At 41.6% G+C, this 21,098-nt stretch overlaps 1 protein-coding gene across 2 annotated transcripts in view; it reads right to left on the minus strand.

Moving 5' to 3' along the window:
• The window catches only part of DSCAM (DS cell adhesion molecule), a gene marked incomplete at both ends in the record, with an annotated part of 733,341 nt that overhangs the window by 71,048 nt on the left and 641,195 nt on the right, over nucleotides 1–21,098 (minus strand). For both annotated transcript variants that reach the window (XM_079704973.1, XM_079704974.1), the window contains one exon: nucleotides 12,934–13,067. In XM_079704973.1, the coding sequence (XP_079561099.1) occupies nucleotides 12,934–13,067 (134 nt within the window). The remainder of the gene's footprint in view (nucleotides 1–12,933; nucleotides 13,068–21,098) is intronic.

A 21,098-nucleotide genomic window follows, 5' to 3' on the forward strand; every position in this document is an offset into this window, starting at 1 on the left:
ACATGACGCATAGCTAAAATCAATGATAAAACTATGATTTCTTATGCAACAATATTTGTTTCACCATTTACAGAGAAGACTAACCAAAAGTTGAAGTAAAAGAGGTTTATTTATAAAAACTTCCCCCAGTTGGAATGACCTTTCTCTAAGGATTAGGATGGAAAATAAGAGTCAAGCTATTCAGGGGTTCCTACTGGTTATTTGGGAAAATTGGTTGCACTGGTGCTGCCACTATGCTCCCCTGATGACTGCCATAAAATTGGGCACCAGTTTTTTGGTCTCAGTAAGAGGGCAAGAAGAAAATTGACTGAACAATTTAAATAATTGAAGGGTTGATTCGTTTTCTTTGTTATATATGTAACTGGATATTAAATGTGACTTTTCCTATTATCATGAAGTTTTAGCAGTGTCCTTAAGAGGTGAGAATAGTCCCAAAGATGCCAGTACTTTCTTTCCTTACAAAAATGTGAGACCACCTATGCAGGGATTTCTGATTCTAATGTTCTGACCGTCACTTATCTCTGGGTCCCATAAGAAGCTGAGTCAAGAATAGGATATTTTTGTTGAGAGATGTCTGTGTACATTCCCACCTATGGGTGGTAGGGGCCTTTGAACTCACCATAGAGATATGTGAGTCACCTTTGAGAAGGTTAAAGGCTAGCCCTGCTCACAAAAGGAGAGAAGGCTGTGCTAGGACTAGCTGTCACTTGCAGGTGCTTGGTTAAGGATGCTCACACGTGGACACTGTAAGGGAGAGCAAGGCTAGCTGTCTCCAGAGGGATGCCCGCAGGTATGAGATGTCTCCAATAGACGGGGGTACTGAAAATTATATAATATTTGTTTTAAACAGCATTACTTATCCATAGATGGTGCATAATTCAACCATTGCTAACAAGTTTAAGATGTGGCAACAGGTAAGAGAAAAAGAGTTAAATGGGAAAAAGGGTAATCAGAAACCCATTCAGGGTAGTGAAGCAAATCTATTTGTTTAAACCCTTCTCAATGCTCAGCCAAATATGCTTGTTCTGGGAAAGAGGGAGGGTGACTATTACTTCCTTATGGAACATTTCCCTTAAATTTTTATATGATGTATAATAGCATTCATTATATTTACATTTCCTTAATTTTCTTTTTATTGGATACCAGATTTTCCAACACAAGGATTGAATCATGTTTAAACTGACTTGCCAATTTCTACCTGTGTTCCATTATATGATACTACCTCCCAAATACTGGGAATGCTCAGTGAGAGGCATTGATTTTATTTCCAGATTTTCCCTGATACTTCAGCTAGGCTGATCCTTCAAAGACTTTGAAGCATTAAATGAGCATGGAGGGATAGAATGGAAAATAGAATAGAAAATAACAAAGCAGAGCTACACTCTAAGGGCAACAAGATAAGAAATGGTAGCATAAAGAAACACAAACTCCCAGTGTAGTTTCTTAGGGATGAATGAATCAAATTTGTCAAAAGGAGAAATTTATGGGGAGGGAGAGAAAGACACTTTTCTCTATATTTAAATATCTAAATATGTAATTTTCTTCTGGTAGATCTTTAACTCTCTAGTCTCATCATTTTCAGAGTCAGGACAGAGATATTAGCCATTTTAGAAGATCTTATTATTCCTACAATATGAATTAATCTTGAATGGATTACTATAATTGGGCTAAACCTTTGTTTTAAGGGAAGGCTTGTGTTACTTCATGACCTGTGGGAATACAAAACCAATCAACATTGAGAAAGCTCTGATGCCAGGTATATGACTTGTGTATGCTTGGTTCTTGATGGGAAATTCTGCCCCACAGCTCATTTTTAATTCTGGTTGGTGCCATCATGATGGAGCAGACAGGGCATTTGTGGATTGGGGTGGCCAATATTCTGTGCCCATCATAAATTCCTGTTAGCCATTTGAGAAAAGGTTGTTCTTTCTCATCTAAAAATTATTTAAACATGCTGATTCTATCAGAATCCAGAGTTAACTGACATTGATTATTAATTAATCACTCTCAGTTGCAATCCTCCAAGTGGCAGCGAGTTATGTATTTCTTGGTCCATCAGAGGTTGTTGAATAAGAAGAACAGGGTTCTTCTCTTTAGCTGGTGTCACGTAACAGGGGCAGTCCATAGTTTTCTTGAGGGAAGACTTCGGTATTCTTTCAAGACACACACTTAAATTATAAAATGTGTAAGTAGTTTATCTATTGAGCTATTGCAAATATCGTGCTTCAAATCAAATGTTCATGGGTTTTTGCTCTGGGAGGTAGATGCGGTATTATGCCAGCACCATTGCACTGGAAGTGTGGAGGCTGATGTGATTAGAAATATGTGTATGATGAGGCTTGACAACAGGTACAGGATATCTGGGGCCAGCCATACAAGCTCGCTGGACTACAGATCTTTCCTTTGGGCTGTGCAGATGCTCTTAATACCATGCCTAGTAATAATAAAAGCTCATAAATTGTTGCTGAGTTTGAATTCATAGACACTTATTGAGTTCAATTCCATTGTATAGATTATAAGGTAAGTTTGCTCGTCAAGGAAGGAGATACAACCATGGTTTGGCAAATGGAGGAAAAATTAAAATAAGGCAACTGACAAATTCTTACTAAAATCTAGAAATAAAATCATTTGAATTCCCTTCCTCAAACTATCCCTGTCATAGTCAAGGACATGAATTCACATTTGTAAAATGCCTAGGAAAATAAATGGGAACCTCATACATTTGATTTAAAAAATATTTATAGCAAGTTTTTACAAGGCTTCTGACATGCTTGCCTCCCTAAAATTGTACCCAGAGTGGAAAATACAGCTAACGATATTCACCTTTCGACACCCAAGCCAGAGAGCTCACATTTCCAGTGTTCTGCCTTTCTGTGTTATGGCTTTAGGTCTGGTGGGTGGAGTAATGCATTTCTGAGGAACTCAATAGTATCCTCCTCAAAATGATGTGAAGGTTGCTTACGTTAGTCTTATCCTAGTGCTTTAATATCACCCCATGAAAAGGCGAGGAACAGCATGTTCCAGTCCTACTTTCACTCCAGAATTATTCTTGTCTTGGGATGCTGGTGTATTATTTTTCCTTTCATGTCTAAGATACTTTTTAACCAGTAAATAAGATAAAATTAGCCACAATGAGCTACTTTAAATGATCTTCAGTAATTTCTATAAAACTGGATGTTTACCCAATAGTGGCTGAATCCATTTTCAAATCTCTTACACTATTTAGCTGAACAGATGAACTTGTAAAGCCTTGTAAAGCCTTCTTTAATCCCCTCAATCAGGTGTTATATTTTCCCTTTGTTTGTATGTCCCTTATGGTCCTTATCATTATTGCCCTCTGGATTAGTCTCCATGTAACAGTTTTTTTTTCATTTCTTTTCTGTGGTTGATTTCTAGTTACACGCAGGTGTGGTCAGAAAAGATGTTTGAAATAATTCCCATACTCTTAAATATGTTGAGGCTTGCTTTGTGTCCTAGTATGGGGTCAATCCTAGAGTGCCCTTTGGATTATAATCTTGCATGTTCTTACCATCACTCCCCCATGGACGCTTCAGGCTCTCTGAGTGGGCCTTGCCTCACTCTCTGCCCTCCACTTATCCCCCAGGGATCCTAGGCTAGAATGTTGCAGGGTCGGGACCCGCTAACCACTCTTTGGAATGGACTGAGGAAATGTCTGTTGTCTTAGTGACTTTAATAATGACCTATAATTTATTTGAGTACAACAGAAAAAAATGTGTAGAGGATGACTATGGAGTTGCAGGCTGCTCAGATCAAATTATTCAGCATTTCTGATGGATATAAACAGAATTCCACTTTAAAAAATTTCAATTAAGGCTTTAATGAAACACTAATTCTATCAAAGAAATATGGTACTTTAAAAAGTTTTAACATCTAATTATTAACATCCTATTTTTAAAAAATTGAATGCTATGATTTCATAGATAGAATGTTCACAGCAGTGATTAAAAAAACCTCCAAAGTAGAATAAACAAAATGATAGCTCTTTTAATTATAGGGCAATGACTCTTTCACAGCATATAAAATCTTTCTGTTTAGTGGCAGAGAAATAGCCTCAATTACATGAAGAATAAACAGTTAGCTGGATCAATTTAAGATTTGCCTCTTTTTAAGATTTCTATGTATAATACATTTTGATCTGATTTCCATTTTATTTCATTATTTTCATCTCTAGAAGAAGATAATATAGCACAAAGATCTTCCTAATGGAATAGACTAAGATGGCCAGCTCTCATAGAAATAATAGCATATTAAAGCTACTTGTTTTATCTTAGTCAATTTTGGTGGTTTCCTCTGTACTTTACCAAGATCACTCTATCAGCTATTATATAAATGACTATGGGCTACTTTTAAAAAAGACTTTCAAACATAAAATATTTTAATTTTGGGTCTCCCAAATGTAAAAATTATTGTTATAATGTTTTGCAAGTGAATTAAAGTTGATATGCAGAAAAGGCATGAAAGAAACTAGTTTCTCCATGCTATTGTTTAGAATCAGTGCATTTTTCCAATAGACAGACTGACATTACAGGATCCTTATATTTCCCACTCTCTTTCAAAGAAAATCACCTCCATTTACTACAGTTTTGTCTTATCCTTTCCCTGTTGTCATACCATCTGCCAAACAAATGATCTCTGTAAAAAAGCTTTATTAATTTAACTTGATTGCTATCATCTATTCAACAAATTTTGCACAAAAGAACTGGTTTAGCATTACATAACTTCTCACAATATAAGAAAGAAATTGTGAGAAAGGCTGTTCTAGGTAATAAATGTAATATAGGTATAATATATAGTTTTGGGAAAAAAATAGCCATTCTTAATTCTTAATTGAAAACGATCTGAAGCCATTTATTTCCTTAAATAGTACCCCATGTCTGTATCAGACCAAGTGAAAAAGATGATATGTTTTCAAAGCTGGAATCTTTCAAAAGCTCCAAAAGCTAGTTGATCAAAAGGGCATTTTCATCTGTGGCTACTTTGGAAGCAGTAAGAAGCAGTGGAGAAGTTTACACTGCTGTCTAGTTTGAATGAATGGCAGTTCAAAGCCAGAATGTGTATTGGCAATTTATCTGCAAAATTGGGCAGGCAATCTTGTGAAACTGTGCTTGAAGAGTGATTTTTAGGGCTTGTTTCTGTACAGAAATTCCATTTGAATAAATGATTCTGCTTCCCTTTGTTCAATAAAGTCCAAAATCGGGCTCAGGATTTTAAAGTCCAAGCTTTCTCCCAACCTTAGCATAGGGGTCACCTGCATTTTGACCTATTATAGCAACTGGACAGCTTCACTTGATGCCCAATGAAACTGAAGCACCACAGATGATGATTTAAAAAAATTAAAATATGGACTTAACAGAAATATTGAGCAGTTATTGGCTGGTTCATTGAGGATAGATAAAGAACTAGATTATTGTTCTTCATCTTTTTAAAGAACTAGATTATAAAAGATAGCATGTACTTCCCCTCACTCCCCCAAAGAGTTGGAGGCTAATAAATATATGTAAATTGCAGCACAAAAAATTTAAAGCAGATTTAGAACATATTTCATCAGAACTGGCCATGAAATACTGAGATATTTCTAAGGAAGCTCAAGAATATATTGATACTTTGCCAGAAATTTTATAAAACCAGAGTTGGTTTTCATATGCTTAGCTGTAGGTCTGTCTCAAGGAAGCTTTTCTAGTTTTCTCCCAGTCATATGATAAGATGCTGAGTGCTAGAGTAGAGCTCAGTTAATCTCAAGAGCATAGAGAGCCTAATGCATGCCTGTCACACAGAGGTGCCCAAAAAGGATCCGCTGACATGTGATTAATTGCGTACATGTATGTGAAACATGACTGTGTATTCTTTGGGTGACTTTTGGAAACTCCATAATTTACAGCTTTGCCATTACAGAATAAAGAGGTCCAGCAATAAGTCATTTAGCTGGCACTGTGGCAGAATGATTTCCATGTCAGTGATTCAAAAGCACAGGCATTTAATCTAAATCCTTAGGGGATGGAAAGCATCCCAAAGTATATAACACACTTTTCCTGCCTTATTAAGCAGAAACTTCATTATACAGTTTAACCTCTATTGGTTGACTCATAGCCGTCATCCATAAAATTTGATTCACCATAGCATTTGCTGAACATCTACTATGTCACCATAATACCGGGGTTTCCAAAGGTATAACAGTAACTAACTGTGGTTCCTGTACTTAAGAAACTGATGTGCCACTGCGGGGGCTCAGTTATGCACCCCTCCAACAGTGATGCAAGAGATTATGCTTACGTCAAAGAGAGGTTAAAAATCAGTGCCGGGGATGCTGAGGCGAGATGGGGCTAGCTTCCCTGGGGAAGGCAGTAGGCTGTTAGGGTGAAGAGCCTGGTTCCTGAGCTCAGACCCCTGTGGGCTACAGACCCTGTCTTAACCTTGCTAAGCTGCGTGGTCCTGGGCAGGCTGCCCAGTCTCCATGTCAGCACCAGTACAGAGAAGAGAATAAAAACAACCCCTCTTGCATAAGGTAATCATCAGAATTAACTGATGAAAGCAGTATTTTTAAAAATGTGGTCCAAAGAAGCAATTTAGTGGGCCTGGAAATCATTTAAAAAATAAAAGAAGAGAAAAAAATCCAATATAACCGAAAAGATCAGAGTGCATCATGGGTAGTAAGTGAAGTTTTGTTTACAAGGCTTTTGCTGTGTGTGTGTACTGGAGTGTGATCATAAAATATATTTCCAATTGTGAAAAAACAAGTTTGGAAACTATAAGCATAAAGCATTTAACACATAGCAGCTAGAATATGGCAAGTGCTCAAAAATGTTAGAATAAATAATGTGGCATTTAAGTTGAGCCTTAAGAATAAACGTTATTACATGGGAGGATGAGAGGGAAAAGACAAGGAGGAGGAGGACCTAATACACACACACAACACACACACACACACACGTACACACACACACAGGAGACACAGTGTGCCTTAGATTTTGGATGGAGGAGGGTTAGTAGAATAGGAGACTGAACAGCCACTGGAGCTGGGTAATGGAAATCTGCACAGGTCATCTTGAGAATTCTGAACTTTTTTTAGGTAAAAAGGGAGAAGTTATCCAAGAAATTTGCACAAGGGCATGACATGATCGGACAAAGAATTTGGAAGAATAATTATGACAGTGATGCAGACAGTGGAAGGGAATGGATATGGGTAGTGGAAAGGCCTCTGCCCTAGTTTGGTTTCCCAAGCAAGGACTTGAGCCAAGGCAATGGTGGTGGGAGTGAAAGGAAGGGAGAGGATTAGAAAGATGTGGAGAAAGACTCTTCATGACACAATGTCACTTTGCTGGTGCTATTTCCCTTGGTCATAAAACCCTCTCATCAGGTACAATTCTTCCCCTCCTGCAAGCCAGGGCTGTATATATGTCCTAAGTAACAGTCTCTGACCTGACTATTTGAGTAACACCCTCCTACCTGACTCCTGTGTCAGCCAGTGCTGTCCATGTCACTGTTGTGTCATTTGCCACACCACACAGAGCAGTGACCATCTCTAGTATTTTCTGCCCTCCCTAGAACTAGGAACTTCTCAAACAAAGACACTCTATCCTTTGTCATTGCAGTCCCATGGTTATATTAGAGTTGTTCTCCAAACATTCTGGTTTGCCTGTCTTCTGGGTATGTGCTCAGATTGTATTCCTGGTTCCCTTGTGGTTAAGTGAGGCTATGTGATGGATTCTAGCCATTGATTTGTGCTGGAGCATTTAATGCCTATGTCAGACCCTCCAGAGATTTCTTTCCCTCTGCCATAAAACCCACATGGGTCCTTCTTGGAGTGAGGATAACATGGATCAGAGCTACCACCAACTCACAATGAACATGAATGTGAAAGAAAAATAAAACTGTTATTGGTGGAAATCACTGAGATTTTTTTAGGCATGCTTGTTACACAGCATAACTCAGCTTCTCCTGACTGATACACCTCAGACTCTGGATCAGCCCTTGGCACAGGGTAGCCCTCTACAGAGATTTGCTGGGTAAGTGAAGAAATGATTTGGAAACCAATCAGATAATGAGTGGAAAGGGAGAACAGGAGTCAAAGGTAATCTAAGGCTTAGCTTTGTCTAAAGTAATCATTAGCTTAGTCAAAGGTAATGATTAGCTTAGTTGAGAAACAGTAACAGAAGCAGGGGCAAGAATGAATTTGGTTCTGGACATGTTGGATGTGGTGGGGTCTCCAAGAAGACATGGATGGTAGGAAGTTGACAATATAGGACTGATTGGTTCTCTAAGATTGTCAGGGTTAGAGATAAACATTTTGAACCCCTTAACTTCAGATGATAGTTAAATTATGAGAATAGATTCAATTATTCAGGGAGATAGTAAAGAATATGAAAAGAAGGTAGAGTATTGAAAAATGCCTACCTTTAAGGGTGGGGTGTTGAGGGAGAGGGAGAACAAAGGAGAAAGAATAAAAGGATAATGGAAGCTAAGAAAAACAAATTTAAAAACAAGTAACTATATAATAGCTTGTGATGCTACAACTTAAAATAGGAAGAGCATTACTTCTTCCTAAGAGGCAATGGAATTTTACAACCAGGAGGTCCATGGTGACTTCTGAGAGAGGAACAATCAATATTATGATGAGCATCATTATAAATTCAGGTGGTCACATTAGATACTACTTCCCTGATTCTGTTATTGCACCATTTTTTTGACTTGAGATTCCTGAATACTTGTGGTTCTCTAAAGCCACTCTGTCTTGTCCTCAGCCCCACTATAGATTTAGGAAATGCAGTCTAGGGAGGGTTGGGAGGCAAACACACACCTGCTACCTTGGCTTAAATGTTGTCTGGACCTGGTAGAGGTTACTTTCTTTGCTTCCTAGAAGACTTGCTTAATTCTGAGTTGTGGGCTCCACTGTGGAGAGTTAGTTGCTATGAGTCTCATTTGCTCATCCAGCAGCATCTGCTGAGCTCTACTTTGTGCAGGAACTGGCTAACATTTATCTTCTGGAACTGGAATAATTGAGGTGGATCATAGCTCACTGATATAATTTTTTAGACCTTCTGATTTTTATTCTTCATTAATGAGAAGTTTGTGCTATCTAATTTCACATTTCTATGTCCATCAGCTTAGCCTTGCAAAACAGACAATTTCTACCTCTTAGTGCTTATGTAATATGTAACATTTTTCACAGTCTGCTTTTAAGTAGGGAGGGTCGTTAGAGAGGAAATCCAGGTTAACTACTTTCTCCCTGGGACCTTAGAAGGCTAGCTCATTACTTTGGATTTCCATTGCTTCTCACAGTGTATGAACTGATCATCCAAATCATTATATACTAAAAGTAATAGCTATGGTCCAAAAATTATATGATGAATTCCTTAATCAAACGGATGTGAGGTTTTGCTCTGATTGGGAAGGTTGATGTCTCTTTGTATTAGCTGGTCTCTCACAGTGAGATTAATGTTTACCAAGCACCACTTTTGGACAACTAACCTTGAGACAAATTTCCAGTTTCTTCTCTGGCAACATATAAAGTTTCATATTCTGATGCCTTTTACTAAGCTGACCTGAGAGAACACCGTGAAACAAATGCCTATAATCAGACAATGCATTGTACATATTAGAGAAAAGAGCCTGTGTCTTTTAACAAGGCACTTTCACAAGGAAGGGACATGAATTGAGGATCTTGAGAGAAAATTTACATCAGCAAGAGGTTAGCCGAGGGACTCTTATAAAGAAGATTAAATTACAGAGTATGCTGTGTCCTAATTTACCTTCCCATGTTCTACATTCGACTATGAAGTCATTTCAAAGGAAAAAAAATTCAGATACACGAGCAGGAAAAATACACAGAACTACGACTGCCCTCTGGTGTTTCTTTCGATACACTGGCAGAAAAGTAAAAGCCTCAGAAAATTTGATAGCATCGTTTTCTGACTTAAAATTAAATCGCAGACACTAAAGATGGGAAAAAAATTCCCCCTTTCCAGTAATTTATAGTTCCTTATTCATTCCACGGGAAAAAAACAGAATGGTAGATGGAATTTTTTAAGTCTTCACCTCTGAAGACACGTGTATTAGTTCTCTCTCATCTTTACTTGTCATGGTATTATTTTATTTTAAAAATAAGTATTATATGAGAAGTCTCTGTACCTCACACTCAATTTTGCTGTCAACCTAAAACTGCTCTAAAAAATAAAGTCTATTAAAAATAGGCCTCGTGGTCTTAAATGATATTTGACATAGATGAATAGCAATGTGGTTCTAGAGATGGAAGAAAACTGATTCTGGTTCACTTCATGTTATTGAAGACAGCTCTGGAGTTCTGGGTCCTCTCTGCAAAGCTTAATAAGTGGTGCTTCCCGGGAGACCACAGGCACCTTGTGATAATCATATTTCTAGGTTTACAATGTTTTTTTAATATGGTTAAAGACCACACAGAAACACCTGCTAATGGTTGTAAGACATCAAGGAGGTGAGAAATTCAGTTATTTCCCACCTTTTCTGGTTAGTTTGATCTCGCTAAGGTAGTTTTTGAAAGGCTCTTGTTGAGAAGGTCCTGGATAGTTGAATCCCATTATTCTATGCAGGGAGAGACTGGAAATCCCTTGGGAAATTATTTATATTCCATCCTACAGAGTGTTCGATGGATACTGTGTTTGGGATAGAAACTCCTCCTTTTTTATAGGACTTAATTCGTAGGCTGGGAGGATGGAGAGTAATATGGCACCCACGATCTGCAAACGCGGGCTTGCTCATCTAAGCCTCAGTCACTCAGGACTAATTACAAATAAGCCAGGTTAGTGCTTTTAGTTTAGAGATAAAGAGCCGATTGGGAAGACAATGAGGGTGAGCTGCCGGTGCTCCCTGTTCCCTGCTGGCTCTCTCTAGCTTGTTGGAGTCAAAAGAGCAGTTGGGAGTCCTAGAGCAAATCAATAAATGAATGAATGAATAAAAATAAAGAAGCCCTTCATATTCTAGTGAAATATGGGCACACTTTCAGCAATAATTTTGTCTCTCTTTGGTGAATGTGGTGGTATGTCAGGGCTGAGGCTCAGAGGATCAGAACCTGCACAGGGTCCTCAGTGAATGGCCTCTGAGTAGAGGGCCACCCACCGTGTCCTCTACACTGCTCTGCATCTCTGGACTTTGATGGTGGGATCTGATGGTAGGATTCAGCGGGTGAGAGTTAACAGCATGTTTGAACCCAGACGAGGAACTCACACAAGTTCTGAAACCCATAACTAAGCATATTACCTCTAAGTCTTTACTTCAACTCCAGAGGTGCTGCTGTTGACATATAAGCAGCAGAACACACAACTTGATATTTTTCAGAGATGGAGGCCCATCTGTGAGCCACACTCCTGCCCTCCCCCTGTCTCCCCACCATTAATCATCCTCAGTGTCCATGGTGTCACTGGGCCTCTGGGTCCCCTACAGACTCTGGACTTGGGAAAGCATGTCATTTTATTTTATTTTATTTTATTTTATTTTATTTTATTTTTTTTTTGCATTACACGGGCTTCTCACTGCTGTGGCCTCTCCCGTTGCGGAGCACAGGCTGTGGACGCGCAGGCCCAGCAGCCATGGCTCACGGGCCTAGCCGCTCCGCGGCATGTGGGATCTTCCCGGACCCGGGCACGAACCCGTGTCCCCTGCATCGGCAGGCGGACTCCCAACCACTGCGCCACCAGGGAAGCCCAGCATGTCATTTTAATTAAAAAGTAATTACTGAATTAGTTCAGGAATGTTATTCAACCTTAAAAAGGAAGGAAATTCAGACACATGCTACAACATACATGAACCCTGAACACATTATGCTCAGTGAAATAAGCCAGGCACAGAAAGATAACACTGTCTTACTCCAGTGGTATCTATGAGATTCCTAGAATAGTCAAATTCACTGAGACAGAAAGGAGAAGGGTGGTTGCCAGGGGGTGGGGGAGGGAGAATGGGAGGTAGTGTTTCATGGGGACAGAGTTTCAGTTTTCCGAGAAAAGAGCTCTGGAGATGGATGGTGGTGATGGTCTTACAACAGTGTGAATGGACTTAATGCCACTGAATCGAACACTTCAAAATGCTACCTTGTATGTTTTGATATTTTACCACAATAAAACCAAAATTAATTTGTGTATTCACTCCACAAACTGTGAATGGCTATGCACGTCATGCTCTGTGCCAGGAGCTGGGAGATGGAAAAATGGATTGGACACAGCGCCTGCCTCAGAAAATGTATCAACATTTCTACAAAGACATCATAAATTTCATGAACCATTTTTTGTTTTCTTTGAAATTTCCCCTTTGGATACACACATTCTTCCATTTAAGAAACACTCTAACTCTGTAAGTATCATTCAGTGGTGTTAATACGAATGACAGTAAATCCCATATTTTGAAATATTAAGTACCCTAACCTTTAATTCCTTCACAATGAATTAAGCTGACTGTTGTACTTGTGAGGGTCATAGAGTCTTGTTCAAGTCCTTCATTTCTAGCATAACAAGGGTTTTCCGGCTGCTGGGTCTCAGTGGGTGATGGGCAGGGAAGGAGGATGGGGTCGGGGTGTGCGGGGGAGGCAGGTGAAGCATGAAGTGCATTGAAGGATGAGCCCAACAGCAAAATCAATAGGTCGTGTCCACTGACGATCCATTAAGGCCTCCGGGTTTTGATTTTGATAAGCCGGCTGGCAGTTTTTGTGGGAACTCACCCAATAAACAATCATTCCAGACAACTGTGTCCCTTAGAAGGATTCAGGAGTGGATTTTTCAGTGAGGTGGTAATGAGGACCTGGCTTTGTACATGCAGACAGCAGGGAGAAGAATAAAACCACTGGGAAAACCCAAGGAGGTGGGAAACAAAGGAAGGAGAATGTCTCAAGTGAGTGCCCGTGGCTCGTTTCTGGAAGATGCTTGAAAGGCACTGGGTGATGTACCAACTTACTGTGGGGTAGGGGTGGGAGCAGAACACGGTGTACTTTCGGATGATGCCATTCAGCTTGAGAGGGGGGAGCCAGGACACGAAGACCATGGAGGCTGAGGCCGCGGCCGCCTTGACTCCCGCAGGTGGACCTGGAACTGGAAAAGCAGAAAGTTTAGTGACAGAATGATGGAGCCTCCCTCCCCACCACTCCAGACCCACCACCCCACAGGACACCGCTGGGCCCTGCCACTCTCTCTTCCCAGCTCTTCAGGAGTCAGGGATGCAGGCTGAACTGTGTCCCTCAAAACCCAAGTCAGCTACACATTGGCACTTGCCATCTGCCCCTGCAAGGATTAAATCATGAACTGCTGCAGCCGTTGACCTTCAACATCCACTGAAAGGAGTTTAGGGTGGAGATCAGGAATGAGGGACTCTGTGCTCTGGGAAAAACGGGTAGAACAGGCCTTCAGATAGATAGATATTTTTAGGAGAAGATTTTATGAGCCCGATTCTTGCATCTCCTTGTATCTAGAAAAGCACTAAAATCATTAACAGTGACATCTGCTCTTCCTGACTAGCAGGAAGCTTCTGCCAAAACGTGTGCTTGACTGCACATACCCCCTTCACTGAAATCATACGTAACACTGACCTTCCCCCCTACCTCTTTGGAGCAGTTTCTCAGAGCTATCTGAAACTCTGTCTCCTGGGCTATAGTCCTTATTTTGCCTCAAATAAAACTCAACTCACAACTCTCACGTTGTGCATTTTGTTTTCAGTCAACACCCACTTGTTGAAGCCCTAACCCTACCATGCCAGAATGTGACCTTATCTGGAGATGGAATCTTTAAAGAGAAAATCAAGTTAAAATGGGGTCATTGGGGTGAGCCCTGACCAGCATGGCTGGTGTCCTTGTACAAAAAAGGGAGATGTGGACACAGAGACACACATGGAGGGAAGACAACGTGAAGACACAGGGAGAAGATGCCCATCTACAAGCCAGGGATCAATTCTCTCTCACAGTCCTTGGAAAGAACCGACCCTGCCCACCCCTTGATCTTGGACTTCTCGCCTCCAGAGACGTGAGACAGCACATTCCTGTTGTTGGTCCCCCAGGCTGCGGGACTTTGTTACAGCCACCCTGCGGGCTGACACAGTGTCTCTCTGACCAGTGACCTAGGAGCTCCACTGGGCCATGTCCTTGGGCATGTCCCCTAAGAGCCCACTTTAGCAAGTATCCTGCTCAGTCAGTTTAGCCAGAATCTCCACAATATCTTATCACCTTTGATATCTGATCAAAGTCCTCACTCTCTGTCACCATCAGGTAATCTCTGATCATCCTCGCCTGCCTTCTGCAAAACTCCTGTGAAGCCAGTTTAGCCAGAATGTCCCTCATCCCTGATGTTTCCTCTTAGTAATTTTTTCACCCAAGGACGCCCCTCCCTCCCTGTCACTCCTTGGCTATAAACTCCCACTTTTCCTTGTTGTAGTCAAAGCTGAATCCAATCTCTCTCCCCTACTGCAAAGCACCATTGTGGTCATGCCTTCACCTATCAAATCGTTCCCCTGAACGAAGTCTGCCTTGCTGTTCCTTAACCAGTGTCACAAATAGGTGTTTCTGTGACAGAACTAACACAATCAGTTCAAGTCCCTGTTTTCCTGGGAGCCTTCTCTATGCTTTTCAGTCCCTGATGATTTCCTGCCTCTGACTAGTAGAGAATTTAGCTTATGGGTCATTCTTGTTTCTGCTACCGTGTTTGGCTTTGAACGGGCTTGGGGGGTTACATCTTGCCTCCTGAGTTAGGAATGAGGGCGAATTACCTCAGTCATCAGAGATCACCCTTCTGGGCCCAAAACACTTTGTAATGACACCTCTCTTTGGCTCAGGAGAGGCTCAGAAGCAGTTTTTATGAGTGTGAATTTTTGTGTCAAAGATTCACAGTTCATACAGACAACAAACTCCCCTCTGTCAATCATCTAAGAATGCAGAAAAGGGTGTTGACAACTTGAAGCTTAATGTGAGAATGAGATTGAGCATAAGTGCTCTTCCATCCACCCTTTTGTTTTCCAGGTTGTAGAGGGAGAATGAGGTGAGGTGGGTAGAATATGGGATAAAGAGGAAAGAGTGGTAAATCTGCTGTGAGAGAAACCACGAGGTTATTGCTTTCCTCCTCACTGTTTTAACTTTTCATGTAGAGAGAGGTTCCCCTCTTGATGGAGACCTTGAAATTCAAACCAGTAAGGTCCCCTGTGAGCCCCTGGAGGAAGCTTTGAGCTTCTTCCTTCTCCAAAAACAACCTAACTTTAAAGTAAATATTTTTGGAGTGGAATGGGTATCTCAATTGTCACCTTCTAGGTGACAATTCTAGGTCAAAGTATGCTCAACTTTAGACCTTGACTCTTCTAGGTCAAAACAACAAAACCAGCAACTCTGGCAAGAGTTAACGGGGGGTTAGACACAGTCATCATTTGAAAATATAAAATCTTGGGATCCGTTTTTTTTTTTTTTTTTTTTTTTTTTGTGGTACACGGGCCTCTCTCACTGTTGTAGCCTCTCCCGTTGCGGAGCACAGGCTCCGGATGCGCAGGCTCAGCGGCCATGGCTCACGAGCCCAGCCGCTCCGCGGCATGTGGGATCTTCCCGGACCGGGGCACGAAACCTGTGTCCCCTGCATCGGAAGGCAGACTCTCAACCACTGCGCCACCAGGGAAGCCCTGGGATCAGTTTTTGACAAGTTCCACCAAGAGCAAAAGGTCTAGAGAAAGGAACACACAGGAGTGATGAAGCTTGGATTAATAGGTCCTTGGGAACAAGGTACGTTTGTCCTGAATATGCTTAGTTTTCTACTGGTGAGGGCAATCACCAAGACATCTACAACCTGGTTCAGAGCCACAAGGGCTCCTCCTGAACGCCAGGGGTAGAGCGTGCATGTGCTTAATATTCCCACGCTAATAGATGTCCCCAGATTGGCCAGAACCCTCCATATCTTCCGTAAAGCAAACCACGCAGCTGGCGTCCACCAGGCACTCCCTCTGGCCAGCGTCCTTCTAGGACCCCAAGTACATTGGCAACAACCCCTTGGCTGGCTGTTCATCAGGAGTGTCAGGCTTGTTTCCACCCTGTTTGTGACAATTGTACTTGTCAAGGTAATGCAGTTTAATTTATGGAAACTGATGAAATATGAGTGAACAAAGAAAGCTGTTTTTATGACAATTGATGGGACTTTGGAAAAGCTTTCTGAAGGTAAGTTTAAAAAAAAAAAGAAGCTTCAATTAGGTTTGGGCAAGACTAGTGAGAAGAACAGGTCACATGGCAAAAAAATCAAGACAAACAGATAAAAAGAAATTAAAAAGCAGATTATTGGCCAATGACAATACATGTTTACTCCACTATCAAGAAATTAAAGTGGAAATTACAGATGATCCATGATGAATCCAGTTCAAAGAATGAAAAATGACATAGAACTCTAATCTCTTCACCCAAAACTAAAGAAATGAGTCTGGATCATTTGATTAGACAATGATTATGTAATAAATGTATATTTATATGTTTTAAGTTAAACTACAATGTTGGAGTTCTGTCTCTTGATCACTGTAAAATGTAGTGATTCCTTCTTTAGTAGATTATTTCCATTAACTTGCCTGGATCACGTCAGATCAAAGGGTTTTTCACTGCACTTACTACCTAAACCCCCATGTGGTTCCTCATACACTGATTTATGATCCATCTTGTACAATCTTTTCTTGTAGCGTTATTGGAATTTTGCACAAGAAAATAATAAATATACAGAAACTGAGGCACAAGACATTGGAGAAAGATTTTCAGGATTTCTGAGCCAATACTTTACGAATGAGAATTTAAAATTTTAGTTCTGGTTTGGATTACACCACAATGGTTAAAGGTGTGGGCTTTGCAGCCTCCACTGTTGGCTTTGGTCCAACTTTACCACTTGGTTCTGTGTCCTGGGCAAGTTCATAAGTTCTCTAATAAGTCTTAGTTCCCTCATCTATGAAGCCAGAACAATAATTATACCAAGTTATTATTTTACTGTTAAGATTATGAAAGAGAATTCAGGTGAAGAATTAATACGAGTCCTGTATATAATATGCACTGAATAAACTCTAGCTGTCATTTGTAATAACCATTGCCATTTCTTTATTGTACATATTGCTAAAGGATTCTGGCCTTTACTTTGTAACTCAGTGTTGAATTATAAACACCAAATGTTAAGAGTGGCAGGAGACAGAGATGGCTTAGGAGGGTGTGTCTGGGACATAGTTTGTTAAGACGCATTCCTAGTCATCAGGTCACATTTTGGTAATCTGCTTTTTTTCTTATGAAGATATAGGTAAGCTTAGGTAGCCTTCATGAATTTCTGACCATCTTTGAGTGAACTTATGGCTCCAGGTTTGATTGGTTGAAGTTAAGAATGCAGCGGCTGAGGAACATCTCTTCTTCATTCTCCCATGTGCTCCCCTGTGCACGCAGATGCCTCCGAGCTCTCATATCCGATGGCCCCGGCATCTTGGCTCTGACTGACGCACCTTAGACCGATCCTGTTCAAAGCAGGGCTCATCACCTTTTCTCCCAAGCCTCCCTCCTCCCGTCCCCTATTGCAGCAAACGGCACAGCCATCTCCTTGGTCTCAAGAGCCAGAGCCTAGAATTCTCTTCCCTTCTCGCTGCCTCTTGGTGGACGTGTAAGGTTGGTGTGTGCTTCAGACCTCCACGTGGACGTGTCAGGTCAGTGGCTGGATTCTCTTCCTGGCTCTGTGTCACTGCACAGCACTGGAGCCCTTTTTAGCTCCCTGGATGTGGCGTGCGTCTCCTACATCAGGTCATTGACACATGATGACTGAAAGCCTTGGGCTCCTCCTGCCTGGAATTGTTCCCCGTCTTCCACCTTGTCCTTGGCAACTCTAACTCACCTCAGCTTCTGCTAGGGCTCGCTTCCTCGAGAAAACCTTCTCTGTCACTAGCCTAGGTGAGATCAGGATGGGTTGTCTCTGAAGACGCTTCTTCATGGCACTTGTCATAACCCACTCAGGAGTGATTGGTAAATATCTGTCTCCCCCACCAGCCTGCGAGCCCCACCTGTCCTGTTCTCTGCTGTGTCTCCAGTGCCCGGGCCAGTATCTGGTACATACTAAGTCCTCCAAGCAGATTTTCTAAATGAGCTCAGTGTGGCAGGCAGGCAGGATTCTAAGATGGTGCCCAAGATTCTCGCCCTCTGATATCCACACCTGTATAATTACTTCCCCTTGAATGTGGGTGGTACTTGTCACTGTGATGGATGGATCACTCTCAAAATCAGGTTACATTTAGTGCAAAGGTGAAGGGATTTTGCAGATATAATTAAGGACCCAGTCAGCTGACTGTAAGTTACTCGAAGGGAGAGTAACTTGGGTGGGCCTGACCTAATCAGATGAGCCTCTTAAAAGAGGGTCTAGAAGTCAGAGTGGGATTTGGAGTAGCAGAGACAGGCTCCTGCTGGTGATGAAGAGGTCAACTGTCCTGCTATGGCCACACTACCATGTGACCCTGCTGGGGCCATGTGACAGGGATTGGGGGGTGGCCTCTGGGGGCTGAGGAGATGGTCTCAGCCCTACAAGAACTGGGTCCTGCTGACCGCCAGTGAGCTTGGGTGAGGATCCGACCTCAGATGAGACCCCAGGCCCAGCCAACACTGTGATTTCAGCCTGTGAGACCCTGAGCGGGGACCTGGCTAACCCGTCCCTGGACTCGTGACCCCAGGAAATGGTCAGATAATGAATTTGTATTGTTTTAAGGTGCTAAGTTTGTGATGATTTGCTACACAGCATAGAGAATGGGCCCACATAGTCAAGCCCCCTAAGAGTGTATCTTAATGAGATACGTCAAACTTATTGTTCTGTAAAAATATTGCCTCAATCTGAAGTGAGACAAAAGTCTAATAAGTACCTCACAGACACTCTGGTCAGCTTTGTTTTTGTCATCATCATTTTTCTGGTCTTAGAGATCAGCCACAGGCAGGGCTATGTGTGTGTGCGGTTTGTGGCTTGTGTGGTGTGTGTGGTGTCTGTCGTGTTTTGTGATTTGTGTGATGTGTGTGTAGAGTATGTCTGCATGTGTAGCGTGCGTGGTGTGTGTGTGGTATATGTGTGTATAGTGTGTGCGTGTGCATGTGTGGTTTGTGGTGTGTATGTGATGTCTGTGCTGTGTGTGGTGTGGTGCACACATCAGTGTGTGTGTATATGTGACCCGCCGTGACATCCAGGTTCACCTGAGCCCCAGGCTCCGCAGCGGCTTTTCTGAGCCGTGAGCAGATGACGTGATACTGCAAGGACACCTTCACAATAGCAGTTGTCGTCACGGCCAAGCAATGCATGAGGCCCCTTTTCTCTTCTGGTTTCCATCAGGCTCCAGTATGTCTGGCCTTTGCACCCATTAGAGCAGTGGTTTCCAAACACTCCTTAAAGTGGACAAATCCTTTTAAGTGTCATGTGGGAGACCCATGCATAACACAGTGGAAGTGGAGTGGCTCCTCCTGAAGCAGAGATGGGAGGGAGCCCCTCAGGGGCCCTCCCCATTACCACCGGGCATCTCTGAGGCCCCCCTAGGAGCCCTTGGACTTCCTAGGAACCTGTGTGAGAATCCCTGCAGCAGAGGAAGCTTTGACATCCACGTGGTGGAAGGCCTCCCAGGACATCCTGGTCTGTTGTGTTGCCGGTGTATCCGCTACTGCACAGAGCACATCACAACCCTGCCAAATGCTGCAGGACTCTGGAATCCTAAGCAGTATTGATTCCGATTAATTGACAGGCTTTCTCATGGCACACAAAGCCTTCAGTGTCTCCTGAAGAGCAGCACTGCTGGTGGTTAGGCAAATACACCCACAAACACACACACACACATACACAGAGTCCGTCACCTTTAAGGTGAACCAGGGTGCAGTTACACTATCATCTGAGAACACACCATCCATGCCTTCAAGAGGATGTATGGCTCAAGATATGGGTGGCCAGAGGAATCAAATATCCTGATGTCTGTTTATTTTTCTCTTGCTCTTAGCTCCACTTTCAGATGTCCTGCTAAACAGATCATTAACCATGGCAGAGAGGGACCAAAGATCACATATTACAGCTCCTGCTGGCCTTCTTCCCACAGAGCTATGTGCAGAGCTTTGTGATGTATTCAGTAAATATTTGCACTTAAACACAACCGCCGCCATTTATATATATGTAATGTTTTCTTTTGTGGAAAAGGATCAGGGCTGAAACTACCTTCTGCCAGAAGAATGAAAATAACAATTGGAAAAATAATAGATTGCGTTTGTGTGTGTTCTCTTTCCCCATGGCTTGGCTCAGATTATATTCTCAGCAAATAAAATGGTAGCAGGATTTCACAAACGTTTTAGAATTCAGAATTAGCTGTCTTGTGTTCAAAAACAAAAAGCTTGATTGACAAATAATCTTTTGTGGTCTTGCAGCAATAAAAAATGTGCAAGTTCTCAATGATTGAGCAGTCCTGGGAAGAGGACCTGAGACGTCAGGTGTTCTTACAGACCCTGAGAATATCTCCGTGGACCCACAACTATACTGATGGAACTGAGACTATGGACCCAATAGTATGTCCAAGGATCTATATCAGGGATCTATATCAAGATCTCCATATTCTTGGAGAATTCATGTCCAAGAATCTTTATAGAAACTGAGAAACTACTTATGGAACAGAAGACTTGTTTTCTAAACAAATATTTCAGTTGTGAATTATCCCCTGTAAAAGTAAACATTTTGCCTGTTTTATTTTTCAATTTTATTTATTTAATCTATTTTTATTTATTTATTATTGATTCTGTTTTTATCTCTTTCACTAGCAAGTGATAAATTTTTCCTTTTTAAGATGATCAGTGACCTAACAACATAATTTAAAATTCCAGGCCCCGTGACACTGAGGGGTGAGGACGTTAGTTTAAGAACTGTTTTGGGCAGAGAAGTCCTAACTGAATGTTTGCTGTGAATGTGTTAATATTTCTTTACTTGCATGAGCATCAATAAACAATGAAACTTCAACCTGTGCCTAGAAGAGTGTTTTTCTGAGGAAAAACAATAAATGTTGACAATTATTATTTTATATTTTGACATCATTTAATTGAAGTCGGCAGTGTTATCCAAACTTCACATCGTAAGACTTCACAGAAGCATCAACAG

The sequence above is a fragment of the Hyperoodon ampullatus genome (genome assembly GCF_949752795.1).
Source record: "Hyperoodon ampullatus genome assembly, chromosome: 5".
Lineage (NCBI taxonomy): Eukaryota > Metazoa > Chordata > Mammalia > Artiodactyla > Ziphiidae > Hyperoodon > Hyperoodon ampullatus.